This window comes from Delphinapterus leucas, chromosome 10, assembly GCF_059928025.1.
Source record: "Delphinapterus leucas isolate spDelLeu-1000000601 "Yukka" chromosome 10, BTC_Dleu_Yukka2, whole genome shotgun sequence".
NCBI classification, from domain to species: domain Eukaryota; kingdom Metazoa; phylum Chordata; class Mammalia; order Artiodactyla; family Monodontidae; genus Delphinapterus; species Delphinapterus leucas.
The window spans coordinates 62,629,832-62,645,716 of record NC_143138.1 but is presented as its reverse complement, the minus strand read 5'-3'; the positions used below and the strand labels follow the sequence as shown (position 1 = coordinate 62,645,716).

General features: G+C 50.4%; 2 protein-coding genes across 6 annotated transcripts in view; one reads left to right on the top strand and one right to left on the bottom strand.

Moving 5' to 3' along the window:
- The window catches only part of ZDHHC3 (zDHHC palmitoyltransferase 3), a 59,182-nt gene extending 52,263 nt beyond the window's left edge, over window positions 1-6,919 (top strand). For all 5 annotated transcript variants that reach the window (XM_089919170.1, XM_022573411.3, XM_089919171.1 and 2 more), the window contains one exon: window positions 884-6,919. In XM_089919170.1, the coding sequence (XP_089775296.1) occupies window positions 884-1,141 (258 nt within the window). In that variant the 3' untranslated portion in view covers window positions 1,142-6,919. The remainder of the gene's footprint in view (window positions 1-883) is intronic.
- TGM4 (transglutaminase 4) overlaps window positions 3,683-15,885 on the bottom strand; it is a 21,924-nt gene continuing 9,721 nt past the window's right edge. Inside the window, 6 exon segments of the mRNA XM_089919878.1 lie at window positions 3,683-3,998; window positions 6,547-6,683; window positions 8,613-8,728; window positions 8,731-8,778; window positions 9,359-9,640; window positions 11,198-11,299. Coding sequence (XP_089776004.1) covers window positions 3,761-3,998; window positions 6,547-6,683; window positions 8,613-8,728; window positions 8,731-8,778; window positions 9,359-9,640; window positions 11,198-11,299 — 923 coding nt within the window. The 3' untranslated portion in view covers window positions 3,683-3,760.

Below are 15,885 nucleotides of genomic sequence, written 5' to 3'. Positions count from 1 at the left end.
AGAAAGAATTATGCTGGTTATGTAAGGATCTTGTGTGGAAAAGAAGAGAAAACCTAGAACTAGGTACTCAGAGGTCATTCCGAGGTGGAAAGTGCTGTCAGTGAGCAGTACCTGTGCCTGGGAAGCCCACGACAAATCTCCTTGGCTTCCAGAAGAGATGGAGGAGGCAGAGCCCCAGTGGGGGTAAAGCCTCTGCAGAGGGTGTGGTGGGCCTGGAGAGCTGGCCTGGCTGTGCCTTTAACTCCTTTGGCTTCTCCCCCTTCCCAACACCCTCTTCTGTGGCCTGGCGCAGCCGACACCCAGAGGCAGGTGAGTGGGCAGCTCGGGAGAGGCCACAGGGCATGTCTACTGCATGTGCAGTTTCGACGCCAGCCTTTGCCACCTCGCAGCAGCCCCGTGCACCCTCCAGCTGCCCGCTGCATGTTGGCACTCGCTGTGCACACCTCTGCTTCCTCACCTCACGCTTCGTGTGTCTCCTGCTCTCCCCCTTAACCGCATCATCCTCCTTCGTGCTGGGTTTGCTGCGCCTGCTGTAGGGGGAGTGGCCCAGGATACTTGGGGAGGGGTTGTCTTTCTGGGTGGTCTCCGGACAGGTGGCCCAGCTCATGCCTGCAGAGGCCTGAGATGTTACTCCTTGGCCCTTAGCCACTGGGCAGCCTGGTCACTGCGCAGCAGCTGGCCGGGCACCCTTGCTCCTGTGGAAGGAAAGGAGGGCAGTTGGTGGGAAACACAGGCCCTGCTTGCTGCGCTGCTCCGAGCCCCTCCCCACCCTCTGGGAGCCCCTGGCTCTGGGCCTTGGTGCTCTGCTGTGCCGGGACCTGGGGTGTGTTAGATGGCGCACGGCTGTCCCACGCTGACCCTCTTTATCCCATTGTCCCTCCAGGGCATTGAGCGCCTCAAACGAAAGCACCAGCCCAGGGAACGCACAAGCAGCTGGAAGTCAGTCAAAGAGACCTTTGGTGGGGACTTTTCCCTGAACTGGTTCAACCCCTTCTCCGGACTGCGTCATCCAAAGCCTCTCAGTGACAGTGACTGGGTGCGACAGGTGGCATCGCTGTCAGACACTGAGAACACAGAAACAACAGAGGAGCACTCAGAGCAGAGGAAGGACGAGGACTCTGTGGAGGTGATAGATGAATGATACTGTGGGGAGAGGGCCAGGCACCAGGCAGCCGCATCATCCTACGTGCCGGCATCGTCGCCACAGGGCTCCTGCGCACCACTCGCTCCCCTGCACCCACTGCTCCCTTCACACCACCCCCTTGGCCTTGCCGTCCTCTGACCCCTCCTCCCTCTCCCCACGTTGGACCAGGTCGGGGATGGGGGTGGACTAGGGGTGACAGAGGAAGATGAGAAATTTGCTCTGAGCTCATCTGCCCATGAGGGATTGTCAGGAACCATTCTCCGAGGCTGGGCGCCCTTCACAGCCTGTGCACCCTCACCCAGCAAAGGAAGCTCTGAATAGGGCAGCCTGGGGGCAGAAAAGAACTGGCCTCTGTCCTTTCTTGGGATGTCTGTCTTCTCTTGAGAAGGTTGGGGCCCAGGCTCCTGGCTTTTGAGAACTAAGGCTGTGTGGTTGTGATGGAAGAACAGAGCAGGGCTGGCCTTGGGAACCTGGGGTGGGTCACTGGCATCAGGAGAGATGGACCTGGAAAGGCTGAAAGGATTCTGGTCACTCCCCCGAAAGGGCTTCCCCCTGGTGCCTGCCTAAACTAGAAGAAAGGCATGGCGGCCTCAGCTACCTTCAGGGCTCAGGCTTGGTTTGGGAGAAGACTCCAACAGCAGGCTATACACACACACACGGGACATGCCGAGGTTGGAAGCAAGCCTGAGTTATGACAGTAACACCCAAACTTAGCTCCCGTTCTATAGATACTAGAATCCCTGCGTCAGCTCGGAGGTGTCCTGCCTTGTGGCTAAAAATCGGTCCATCCCCACTGGAGGGTCGGGAGGAAGAACCTGTTTAGAGCTACCGGAACTCTGACCTCCCCTATGAGAACTGCATTTAACTGTCCGTCCTGGAGGGAGTCTAACCACCCACATGGGCAGAACTGACCAGAAATCTGGCCTGAATGTTTTAGGCCAGTTCTCCCAAGACAGTGCCCATCGTGTGTCTCTGAAAGGATGGGTGGTGGCCAGGGCCTGCAGACTGAAACAGCCCCCCGCCACACACACACACACACACACACACACACACACACACACACCACACACACACTACCAGAGGGCAAGGCAGACGTGGGGCACCCCTTGGGATGTCTTCTTTATCCCAAAGGTCAGGAAGGGGCACCCTTGTTTAACACCCTTCTTTTCCTGGGTCTGGTCCAAGTCAGGACTCCTCTGGCTGGCCTGCCCCCTCTGCACCCCGAGGTGGAGGCCCACAGGGTCACAAAGGCAGCTTTATTCCTGGGGATCAGGGAGTGAATGGGAGGTACAGAGGGATGGATCTTACCTCCTTGGCCATGAGAGAAAGGAACTGAAGCAACAGGATCAGCAAATTAATTCACAGACCACATCTAGGGCCACATCCAAGATGGTTCCCAAGGGAAGGCCTTCCTGAAAAGGGGACCTGGGGTCCAGCAGCATGTCTGGGGAGCACAGGGCTGGCTGTCCTCACCGCGTGTGAGCTGGGAGTGCTCAGCAGGGTAAGGGCCTGGGATGGGCCTGCCTGGTGTGAGGGGTAGGGGTGCTCTCCGATCACTCCCAACGCTGCCTGGAGGAGGGGATGTTTCAGGTGTTAGAGTGAGAGTGAAATGTCTGGATGGGACCAGGTGAGGAGGCTGTGGCTTCCTTGGAGAAGGTTCAGGGGCTGTATGGAGGGAGCAGGTATGCAGGCTCCCTCACCAGGAGAGGTGGGGCCGTTCACCATCTTCCTCCCTCCCTCCCTCATCCCCCCACCCCCGCATTGGCCCCCTTGAAGGTTCCTGATTTTAACTTACCAACACCATCAGTCATCAAGTAGGAGGGACCACTGGGCCATCCGCCACCACCAAGGGGCTGGGGCTCCTTCCACATGGAAGACTGGACATGCCTACTACACTACAGGTGCCTCAAAGGCTCACCAACCATGGGGAAGCGTAGGGGCTGTGAAGTTGGGTTTTACGTGTCATAGTTTCAAGTTGCCTGAAGTTGTCGAAAGTCAAAGGTGAACAGACAGCACTTGGCCCTCAGTCCTGCTTCTGGTTTGGCAGGCAGGCCCAGGCCCAGGCCCGGTGTGTGCAGAGATCCGAGGGAAAGGCCCCGTCTACCTGCTCTTCCTCAGGTAGGCCCCCCTCAGGGAAGGAAGAGGGGTGGGATTTCAGGCAGGAGGAGGAGCGAGGAGAGAATATATTTCCAGCAGGCCCAGCCCAGTTCTGGCAGAAGACTCTACTTGGCTGGTGCTTCCAGGGCTGATGAACTCTGGGACTGAAGAGGTGGTCCCTCCTCACGGGCCAAGTGGGCAGCAGCTTCTGATAGCCTGTGTCTCCAGGGAGGGACTCTGTGGCTGTGGACGCCTTTGGTTCTGCCTGCAGATGGTGGTGGCCCTGCTCTTTGAGGCCACGACTCAAGGCAGGGAGGTGAGGTTCTGTGGCCCAGGCTGGGCGCTTCTAGCTGTCAACAGGCTACCCTGTGATTCCACATGACCCGGCCTAGTGGGTCCTGCTGCCTGTGATTTGTGTTGGCCTTTGAACGCTAACTTTCACCCAGCTGGCTCTTGAATCTGCCCTCATGTGAGTAATCAAATCTAATCATCTGAAATCTAATGAGTAATAAAATCTAATTATCTGAAAGCTAATCCCAAAGCAGGAAATGCTGAAACGCTCAACCAAGGCTTAGAGCCAGTCAGAGCTGCTGCCTCTTTCCAGGGCATCAGGCAAAGGCTAGTTGTGATGAGAGCAGTCTTCTCAGCATGAACCTCTTTCACCTGATTGGAACTAAACTTGATAAATGTCTCAAGTCCAGCTATTGTTGGGATGCCTTTTATTTGGAATCTAACGGTCTCACCTGGCTTCACCGTCCTGGAAAATTCAGACGCACAGACATGCATTCAGCTGAGGATGTTGCAGGAGAGGGGAAGTAAGTTGTGTGAGAAACCAGGAGTCCCAACCTCAGCTCCGCCTCTTTGAAGGGTCCCGGCCATTGCTGGACACAGCATGTAGGCATCCATGCTGGGTGCTGTGAGAAGCACCTAGGGAGCTTTTGATGAATACTGATGGTTAAACCCATGCTGGAGAGTCAGATGCAGCCTGTCAGGGTTGGAACATGGCACCAGGGCAGGGCAGGGGTGCCAGTAGCATCTCAGCTGTTGGCAGCACTGTTTATAAACTGACAAGCTAAGGACAAGTTTAACCTCTGACTTGCTGTGTCTGATCCACACAGTAATTTTTACAACTTGAATTAATTGCCGCATTTTAAGACCCAGGAGCTTTACATTGTAGAAGAACACACACACTCCTCTAGCTTATTCTGAAAGGTCAGAAGATCTGGAAGTGCAGGGCCCACGTTCCTGCACAGTCTCAATTAGATGAGCTGAGTGGCAGCACCCACTCCTGTTTACCACGGTCCTTCCTGTTCCTGTTTGTCCACAACACCCCACTGTCCCCATTGTTACTGTTTGAGTCTGTGCCCCCTGGGTCTATAGGCTTCCTCTTCACTCACCATCACCCTGGGGGAAGACAAAGGGCCAGAAACAAGCATGACCTCTGGAGCCAGACAGACCTGGGTCCTCTTAGGCACTCAGACCATTCTCTGTCCATTTTCCTCTTGCTGTTTGGCCCATTTGACTTTCACGGATGTGCCATGCGGTGAACAGGTATTATTATCCCCATTTTATAGATGAGGAAACAGGTTCAGTTTCTGAGGCTAGCTAAAGGCCAGTCCCCTGGCTAGTTAGAATAAACTGGCCCCGGTATGGCACTTACCTGATCTGGGACACAGCTCTGATGCTTTAGATGACTCCACCACCTCTTTGGGCCTCAGTATTCTCCGATGTAAAGCAAGGTGGTTAAACCAGCTTCCAGGGGCTCTTCCAGCTCTGACATTTCACAAACCCTCCTAGGAATCCTGCCCGCGTTTACAGATGTTCTTGCTCCATGGGTATTAGCAACAGTTGTTTCATATGAAATCCAAGAGGAACATCTGTTTTATGATGGATCACAGAAAACGTATCATCTAGCCTCTCACTACTAAAATGTGCTCTGGAGGCCACACTACTGGCAACACTGGTATCACCTGGGAGCCCTGTTAGAGACACAGATTCTGAGCCTCCAACCCCACCTGCTGAATCAGAATACACATTTTAACAATATTCCCCCAGTTAATTTGTCTGTATCTTAAGGTCTAAGGAAAACAGTAGTTTACTGGTCTTTCCTTGGAATATTCAGACACCCTATAAGAAACAGACCATCAGAAACCTTCGTTCAGGAACAAAGCATTAGAGTTTGGTCAAGTCCTTTGCTAGATCTATCAGCGTATCAAAGTCAATAGTTTCCATATAGTCCAGCAAGCAAGTACAAAATATAATGAAAAATATTTCATTCACAAAAGCTATAAATACATCTTGCAAGTAATCCAACTAGGAATGTGCAAATTGTGTATGAACAATAAAACTTTTCTAAATGTAACAAAGAAGACCTGAATAAATGGAACAGTATCCCACATGCCTAGATGGGAAGACTCAGTGTAGTCACTTGGCATGATTCTCCCCCCGATAACTTGGTAAATTCAATGCAGTGCCAATCTCAATCCCAACAGCTTTTAAAAGTTCTATGGACAAGAAAAACAGTGGTGAGGAGCATTTGCCTACTACGTATCAATATGTACTATAGAACTACAATACTTTAGATGGTATGACATTGCAGTAGAAGATAAATAAGCAAATTAAAGAGTCCAGAGACCCAGATGTATGAAAGCAGCATTTCAAAACACTAGGAAATGATAGATTATTTGAGAAAGTTGGAGCTCTATCTACATCACTCCACACGCTAAAAAATTAAATTCCAGGTGCCTAATAGTATAAAGCCAAAAGTTTTAGAAAAAGCATAGAAAACATATTCTTGGGGTGACATGAAACCCAGTATCCCTAAAGGAAGGAATTAACAAATTTGGCTACATTAAAATGGCAAAGTTCTACTGGTGAAAGGCATTTAGAGGTTAAAAAAAGACTGTGAAATGATTTGCAGCAAAAACACTTTTCTGTATAAAGACTACACACAATACGAACAAATTAATGACTCAAAATAGGTAAAGGATATGAACAAGCAATTCACAGGAGATAGTTAATTAACATAAAAATATTCAGCCTCACAAATAGAAATGCAAATTAAAACAACAGTGAAATTATTCAACCATTTATATCGGCAAAAATCAAAAAGATCTGTCGGTGGAGAATAAATCAATGCAATCTCTTCCCAAAGCAATTTGGCATTAGCAAAATGTATCTATATTTTGACCCTATAACCCCCTACTGTGAATTCACATCTCAGAAATACCTGCACACATGAGCAAAGATCTATGTCCTGGAGAGATTTTCTGCACTGTTTGTAAGAACAGCTTAAGTGGACTCACCCTTGGTCAATGGTCTGCAGCAGGGAGACGCCCAGGCTTTCCACAGAGGACTTGGTGTCTGTCAAAGGGATGTGCGGGGCATTTTAGAAGATGTAAGTGCCGATAAGTGGCTGGCCAATTCTGCCTGTGTCAGGCAGCTGTGGTGAGGCGGGGATGAGAAGAGGGGGAGAAGGTGTGTGAGTCAGGTACATGTTTTCATGGTAAGTTAAAGCAGAGAAATAGAACCAAAATGATGCGTTATATCAAGCCAGGAAAATGTGTGTGTGTGTGTGTGTCTGTCTGAAGGCTTTAGGGGAGAATCTGTTCCATGCCTTTCTTTAGCTTCTGGTGTTGCCAGCAATCATGTATATGTATAAATAACCTGACATCCTGAGCTTTGTCAGACTCTCTTTTAAGGAACTCAAGATTTGTCATCCCATGCCAACCAGAGTTCAAGCCTGACCTGTATCTTGGCGTCTTTTCAGCCCTAAGCAGGATCCCTCTTCACCAAACTAAGGACCGTCCTGCACCACCCAGCCCCATCTGCAGCCTGTGGTTCTGAGGTGCCCCATCTAGCAAGACAGACAGTTGCAAGGAGCTTCCCCAGAAAGGCCCTTTAAACAAGGAACATTTGTGAGGGAGGATTCCCATAGATGCCCTTCCCGAGCTCCAGGGTTAATACACAGGCTCCCGCCCACCACACCAGGGCTCCCTTCCATACCCTTGGATATCATACCTCCTCACAGACAAGACCCCAAATCCCAAAAGGGGCCTGTCAGTCAAGTTGCCTCACAGAGCAGCCCAGAGAAAGAAGCAGAACTGAAGCTAAGCTCTGTTCTTCCCTCAGAGTGCCCCTACCTCTAATCTGGCCAGAGCACCTGACACTGGTGTAACCACTTCCCCCACCTGGCCCTGGATGAGCCCTCTTCCTCGGACCCACACCTCAGGCCTGGTGCCCCTCCTCCACCCAGGGATCCCCTGGGCTTACATCATGTTTTGCATTTTTCAGGCTTCACCTCATTTGTAACATTCATCCAAATATCTAGCTCTTCCGAAACAGTTCCCACTCCCCACCAACACCCTGTGGTTTCTCCATGCCTTTGGCAACGCAGATATATTAGCTAAAACCTCTTAATTCCTGAAATACCGTCAGAGCCAATTAAAAGGCAGGCCAGCCAGGCAAAGCTAGAGCGCCTGTTAAAAGGCAGCTCAGGGCTTCCCCGGTGGCGCAGTGGTTGAGAATTTGCCTGCTAATGCAGCGGACACGGGTTCGAGCCCTGGTCTGGGAAGATCCCACATGCCGCAGAGCAACTAGGCCCGTGAGCCACAACTACTGAGCCTGTGCGTCTGGAGCCTGATGCTCCGCAACAAGAGAGGCTGCCGTAGTGAAGAGGCCCGTGCGCCGCGATGAAGAGTGGCCCCCACTTGCCGCAACTAGAGAAAGCCCTCGCACAGAAACAAAGACCCAACACAGCCAAAAATAAATATAAAAATAAATGAATAAAAATAAAAGATTACCAAAAAAAAAAAAAGGCACCTCAAACATCCCTGGAACCATGACTACCTGGAGAGAGGTGCGTTTTCCCAGACTCCTCTCAGGAGGTGGAAGAAATACTCTGCTAAGCCACTTGGGTGAGGGTGGCAAGTGGGATGTGCAGGGCATTTTAGAAGATGTAAGTGCCGATAAGTGGCTGGCCAATTCTGCCAGCGGTAATGAAAGCTATAATGAAAGACCGCTTTCATTACCGCTTTCATTAGCGGTAATGAAAGACCGCTAACTGCCTTCCAGGAGGGTGGGCCCCTGTAACTTTTGCATCTTTAGAATTTTGTACAATGTGCAAGTAATTACTTATTCCAAAAATTAAAATGTTAAGAATTTAGTTAACCAAAAATGTAAAAAAAAAAACTGTTTGATCCATCACTTCTCCAGAAATAATTATTTGGAAAAGCAAGGTGTCATTTTTCTTAGGAATACAATTGACCTAAAGAATAAGCCAACCAGGGGTCCCTCCGGGATTCTTAGGGCCCCACCCGCAAGCCAAGGCCGAACTCCAGCCAGGAGACCCTTCTGCCTGCAGGTGGCTAACCTCTACAGGGAGCTCAGGGTACTGGAAAGATGCAAACTCCTGAGAGGCGGTCGTTTCCTTGGACTCTAGAATTCCTGCAATTATGAAACTTTTGATGATTGGTTCATCATCAATCATAGGCTGCCCATGTAGGTATTGGAGTCCAAGGGCAGAGTCTCTTCAGGTGCTGCCAAAGAGCTAGAGAGGAGGAGTGTGGTCATTTATTATAGTCCCCCCCAAATGAGTGATCATCAAGCACAGAATTAGATGAAATCTAGATGGATGGAACTGGGTTATTTTGGGTAAGTCTCTTCCTGTCTTTGGAAAACAAGAAGTTGGGCTCAAGGTGGAATAATAATTGGCTGCGTTCTCCAGGCTCCCATCCTGAGTCCATGGAGACATCACAGTTGTTTTGGGGGCTTTCTGCCCATTCTCAACTGCCCTGGGTACCCACAACCCATTGATTAGATTAGGCATTTGAGATAAAATCTTTGCCATCATAAAAGAAGACTTCTAATGACACTTCCAGCACCCCTAATTTCTGAGTCTGTGATAGACCCCAGGCTCCTGGACTAGTAGTCTATTTGGCCCCCGTTTTCTCTGTGCCTAGATTCCTTGTAACTACCAGGTGGTAGGTACTTAATAAATGTTTGTTTGTGTTTACTCATATGCACAAGTTTGTTAGTGTATGGAAATAGTCCACAGAGAAGAGGGGCATCTCAGATAGTGGGGACTCTGATCCCTCTTCTTGCCCATGGTTCCAGTACCTTGACCTTGCCTCTGCGTGGTCTTATGAAGGATGCCCAGACTGGTGGCGTTTTTACTCGTGTATGTCTGCAGTTCAAGGGAGCCCGAGATGTGACAGTCTTTGGGGTAGCTGTCTGTCTTTCTTTTGAGAGTGATGGTGAACTTGATAGGGTTTCCCAGCAGCACAGGATCTGCCTGGGCATACATCTAAAGAAGGTCCTCTTTTTGGGGTAGTTTGTACTCGCTCTCATAACGGCGGAAGGAGAAGGCATGGTCCATGACCTCCCTCTCCTCAGGGGAGCCTGAATGAGACCCAGAAGCAGTTTCCTTAGAGGGCTCCTCCACGGGCCCAATGTCCCAATGCACCCGGAAGCAGAAGCAGCCTACCCACCAGCCTGGACTCCAGGGACATTCCAGGGGCCCAAGGGCTATGAATTCACAGATAGGTGTTCAAATCACCATGCCTGAAAAATAGCACATTCTGACGTCAGTCAGTGGGAATGGCCGAATAAAGACCTCTGAAAATTCACTCCTCCATAAAAGCAATGAGAACATTGGCAAAAATGGTCAAAATCAACTTTTTCAGAACCCTTGAAATTAACCAAAGGCTTGCAACTATCTGAGGAGCATTTATTCTCTGTAACAATACAGTGTTTTATGTTTTTTTTAACTTGCTGATTCCCATCCCTTTCTCCCCAGCTCCACAGTAGCCTTAAAATCCAACAGCACCACAATCATAGTGAAAACCAGCAGCCTCATCACCTCTGAAGGGAGAAGAAGGGGGTGGATCTCCAAATATCCACCACAGGGAAATCATTCTGGCAGTCCCCTGGAAACCCCAACCCATGGGGTTTATCTTTGAGCTGATTCAGAGCTCACTCCTTATAATTTGCCTTAACCCAAAAGCATTTGTCAAAAAAAAAAAAAAAAAGGCATTGTTTGTCATTGAAGTTGCCTAAGGCAACAGTAACAGCTGAGGGAAAAAGCTCACCAAAAAACTTAAAAGGAAAAGCTGAATAACATCCATAGGGGCTTTGAAAAGCTCAGACAGATTCCTGGGAATCTAGAAAGCCACATGCATGTGTAGGGCTGTGCACATGCCCAGGAAAGACCTAGAAGGCCGTAAGCTGTTACCTCTGACTGACCCTGAGTCCCTGCACAGGCAGGAAGTGAAGGGTAAGGCAGAGTTGAAAACTGCCTGCCAGAGCACTAAATGTGTACCCCAAATTTACACAGAGTTACTTGGCAAAAGCTAGGAGACTTATCAATCCAAGACGTTTATGGAAATTCCTGTCCAGTCATTAGCTGACCACTAAGCACGCTGAGCAGAGACTTCAGCGGCCACGTACAACAAAGAATACAGACTTGGCAGAACTCTGTCAAGAAAGTTACTAAACAAACAGCAACAGCAAACAAACAAAACACACATTGGGGGGCGGGGGGCAAGGGGCACGTGGATAGCAGAGACCTCAGAAAAGAAAGTAGCAGATGGGGAAAGCAGGGGCAGAGGTCTGGAGTGGGGAAGCCATTTAAGGGAAGAGGGAGCAGCACAGTTGGGGTGTAAAGTCAGGAAAGGAACTGGAGGCTGACTCTGCAGGGGCTGGAAGGCCAGGTGAGGAACTGCTATTTCATTTGGGGAGCACTGGGAAGCACTGAAGGTCATAGCAAGTTGAATCGGCTGGTCAGATAATACAAAAACCTCAATGAAGACATTTTTAAAAAGAGGTGCAAGGCCTGCTTGCCTCTTCCCAGGCCTGAAAGCCCTACTTAAAGAAAGACTGACACAAAACCAACAAGAATACACTCTGATGGGCAGAGACGTGTCAGATGGAATCTCAGTCATGCTAGAGATGGCTCGCCTGTCTCGTTCAGGTAGGTGTCTACCGTGAGGCTATTTTCAGTGTCATGGGCTGAATCATAGGTGGTCATGCTGCGTGCTGGGATGCCCAATGCTCTCAGCTCTGAGATGACACCAGGCAGGGGTGATCAGCCCCACACTTGGTACTTCTCCCTTTGGCCCCTGGTTTCCTGAGGGGGGATGGTCAGTGCCCACCCCCAGCGGAACAAGGTGTTGGCAGCCTAGCCCAGCCTGGCCACACAGCCCCCAGTGCGGCCCCACAGAGCATCTCAGAACATGGGGAGGGTGCAGTTGGACCAGGACAAAGGGCCAAGGAGCGTACCAGCCAGCTGACCTGAGGCACATGCTGACCTCTCTGTGCCTCAGTTTCCTCCTCTGTAAAATGGTAATCATTAGAACACCTACCTTTAGGGTTGTTCTGCAGATGACATGTTTATGTTTTCCTCCTGTCCCAACTAGTGGCCCCGGCCTGTCAGTGCCTCCTGGACCCACGCATCCACAGAGCAATGGGTGGCGGGGAGGGATGGGGAGTGATGCTGGGCTCCAAAGGTGTTCATGCTCTCAAAAATTCTAATGGGCGGTGTTATATTTCCTATGGAACAAAGCAAATTCCTCTTCCCAGGTGTGGTAGGCAGCTTCTAAGAGGGTCCCCAGTAATGCCCTCCTCCTCCCTGCAGAAGCCCCTCTCCCAGAATGTGGACTGGACCCAGTGACTCACTTCTAGACAACAGAGCACAGCAAAGTGATGGGATGTCACTTCTGAGACGAGGTTACAAAGAGGCTGCAGCTTCCAACCTAGGGTCGCCCTCTCTCGCTCACTGGCTCTGACTGTAGTCAGCTACCTGGTGTGAGCAGCCCTGTGGAGGGGCCCACATGGTGAGGAACTGATGTCCCTGCCCTGAGACTGCCAGCAGCCACGTGTGAGCGCCTGCCCCCAACCCAGTCGAGAGCCCCAAGAGGCCTACAGTCTTTGAAGGACCCTGAGCTAGAGCACCGTGCCTGGATTCCTGACCTGCAGACACTGCAAGATAATAAGTATTTGTTGTGTTACGGCCCTACATTTGGGGGTAACGTGTTACATGGCAGCAGATAACCAACGCGCCAACTGCTCATCCAGTTCCCCTGCCCAGGGTGGGAGTGCTAGTCAGGCAGCCCTGACCAGAAGCCCTGCCTTGTGGCCACAGATTCACAGTAGCTCCTGCAGGCCCACAGACAGCAACATATTTCTAGGGGTGAAGGAGCAATAGTAACCAGGGACCCAGGAGGGGAAAAGTTGTCAGGCCTACAGCGGAGGCCTCCAGAGTCAGCTTGGGTCCTGAGATTCCCTCACATGCGATGGAATCTCTTCTAACCTAACCTCGGAAGTGACTGCCGCAACACCTGGGAGGTCTGAGTGCTCAAGCTTGGGTCACAGGCTAAAGAGGCCCAGATGTCGGGAGGGAGCACTGCCCTGGGAGTCAGTGTTGCTGACTCAACTACCACCTTGCTGTGCAACCTTGGGCCGCCTGCCCCATGTCTCTGGGCTGGTGTCCTCAAAATAAGCAGTGGCTTAGCCCACTGCTTCCCAAACTCCAACACATAAGAATCACCTGGGAATAGGTACACACGTGTCAGGCATAATACATAATACATACTTGTTACATGTTACTGAGTCCTCATATTAACCCAAGGATGAGCCGACAGAAACCCAGAGAAGCTCAGAGCCTCGCCCGGGGTCACACAGCTTGGAAAGAGGGTGCAAGTCCACCCGCACCCCTGAGAACTAGAGCAAGACCAGTACAAGCTTCACCTGCCAGCAGCCCAGTCCCCTTTCCTCTCCTTCCTCGCACTCCAGCCCACCGCCCTGTGCTGGAGAACTCGGCCTGGTGGTAAAGGGGCAGGAGCAGGCATATCCTTCCATGGGCACCGAGTGCTCTGTGCCTGGGCCCCTGAGGGCCAGCAAGAGGGCCCCATGGGTACAATACCAGTCACTTACTTGGAACTACCAGGCAGGCCAGGAGGGAGTGGGAGCCCCGACCATGGAGGGGGCATCCCCCTGGGTCAGGTACACAGTCACAGCCACCCCACAAAGGCGGCATTTAAGACTCACCTAGAGATGAACACAGCTGCCCACCACCCAGGTGGCAAGAGCAGCCCCATGGCTCCTGTCTCTCTCTCTGGGCCTTGGAGAGTGTTCCCGGGGTGCTTGCCAGGTTGTCCCGAGGTCTGTGACCCAAATGATTTGCACAATAAACCCCAGGTGTTATTTGTGTTTCTCCCTCTCATTCTCTCCCACACGGACCGAAGATGAAAAGTTGATTGACGTGGTTTCAGATTCCACAGTGATCAACTTTACAAAACCACCAGTTGTTACACGTGGGTGTAGAATCAAAGAAGACTATCCACCATTATCTGAAAAGGCTATGGAGATATGCCTGCCTTTTCCACCTCCGTATCTGGGGGAAGTCAGATTTTCTTCCTATATTGCAACTAAAACAATGCCCCTGGACAGATTGAATACAGAAGCAGGTAGGAAAATCCAGCTGATTTCTGTTAAGCCAGACATTAAAGAGATTTAGAACAATGTAAAACAATGCCACTCTCCTGACATATTTTAGGCTTCCAAAAATAGTTATTTTTCACAAAAATGTGTTTATTTATGTTAATGTGTTGAATTTATTATTCTTTTAGAATCAGTTAAATAAATATATTTTAAACTTCCCAGTTTAAATTTCTGAAACGGTAAATATTTGCAGAAAGAAGCGTCGTGGGACTTCGCTGGTGGCACAGTTGTTAAGAATCCACCTGCCAATGCAGTGGACATGGGTTTGAGTCCTGGTCCTGGAAGATCCCACATTGCTGCGGAGCAACTAAGCCCGTGCGCCACAACTACTGAGCCTGTGCTCTAGAGCCCATAAGCCACAACTACTGAAGCCTGCGCACCTAGAGCCCATGCTCTGCAACGAGAAGCCACTGCAATGAGAAGTCCGTGCACTGCAATGAAGAGTAGCCCCCCAGCGCACCGCAACTAGAGAAAGCCCAAGTGCAGCAACGAAGACCCCACGCAGCCAAAAAAAAGTAAAATAAAATTCCCTTAAAAAAAATAAGTCATAAACACAAGTGATTTGGGGTCTCAATAGTTTGTAAGAGTGTAAAAGGGACCTGAGACCAAACAATTTGAGAACAGCTGCTCTGGGCAAGCTGGACAGGGGTGACAGCCATCCTGCTGGCAGGACTGAGGGGTTTCCTGGGATACGGACTCTCAGTCCTAAACCCAGGAACGTCCCAAAGGAACTGGAATAATTTGCTTACCCAACTGGAGCCCAGCCTGCAGGCAGGAAGAGTGAATTCCATGTAAATTCCATGTGAATACCATTTGCAGATGCGGAAGCTGAGGCTTGGAGAGGTCAAGCCGTGGGGTCAGCCTCCAAGCTGCAGGGCTGGGGTTCTGCACTCAAAATAGACTTCAGCAGATGTAGATCTCTTGATAGCTTTGAGTAGTCAATCAGGCCTAGCACTGAGGTATAGTTTAAAGAGCTTACAGTCCAGCGGGGTGGGGGGTGGGGGGGACCTAATAACTGCTGAGCAATTGGTAAACAGTATAAGACAGCATCAAATTTGGGGCAAAATTACTCTACAGGCTTCTGTATTATCAGAATTTTTTATACTGAGATTCAGTGTATGTATTCTTTGTAATATTATTTATGATTTATTATTATTTGGATTAAAAAAACTTATGAAGGACTCTCAGAGCTGCTATAGTTCAAACAAGTGGGATCCCTGTAAGAGCTGGGGATCCTGGTCCCCACAGGACCAGGTGCTCATGTTCTGGTCTGGGAAGTGGTATCAGCCGGTGGGGGGGGGGGGTACTGGGGGTCAGACAGTAAACACGGAACACACGAACACTTTCAGGAATGACTAGTGCTATGAAGAAAAGACAGCAGGTGGATGTGAGAGCAGCAGGCTCCTTTGGCTGGGGAGCCAGGAAAAATCTCCCTGAAGAGGAGGCTTCTGATCTGAGACCTGTGTGACCAACAGCAGTGACCAAGCCTTGGCTTCACAGCCAGAGATCTTCCTGGAGGAGGAGAGGCTGGAACTAGGGGTCATGTCCATCCCTATGTGTACTTGATGGGCAAGATGAGGGGATGTCTCTAGGAATCAAGGGGCCCCCCGCCACTGCTTTCCCCAGAGCAGGCTTTAGGAGAGAAAGGGCAGGGCACCGAACGGCACATCCATGCAGGGGAGATGGAGGCCATGACTAGGCCTCCCACACCTACCAGAGCACACAGGGTCCTGGACCCTGGCGTGGGGTGCTTCAGCTCCATGGTCTCCAGGAGGCTCTGGCTTGACAGACAAATGCAGCAGTTGTTTTGGGAAATGAAAAAAGAGGCTATTAACAAGTGTTTGTTCCATGTCAGAAACTTAACCCATACCCCCTAATTTTTTTTTTTTTTTTTTGCTGCACGTATGGCTTGCAGGATCTTAGTTCCCGGACCAGGGATTGACTCCACGCCCTGGGAAAGCGTGGAGTCCTAACCACTGGACCACCGGGGAGTTCCCACATACTCCCTAATTTGCACTTCACAACCACCCTGTGGGACCACTCATCTCCCAGCAAGGAACTCTGCCCACAGGCTCACAAAGAAGTCTCCCACAGCATGGAAAACCAGAAACCACTTAAAGGTCTATACCCAAGGCAGCCGTTAAGTA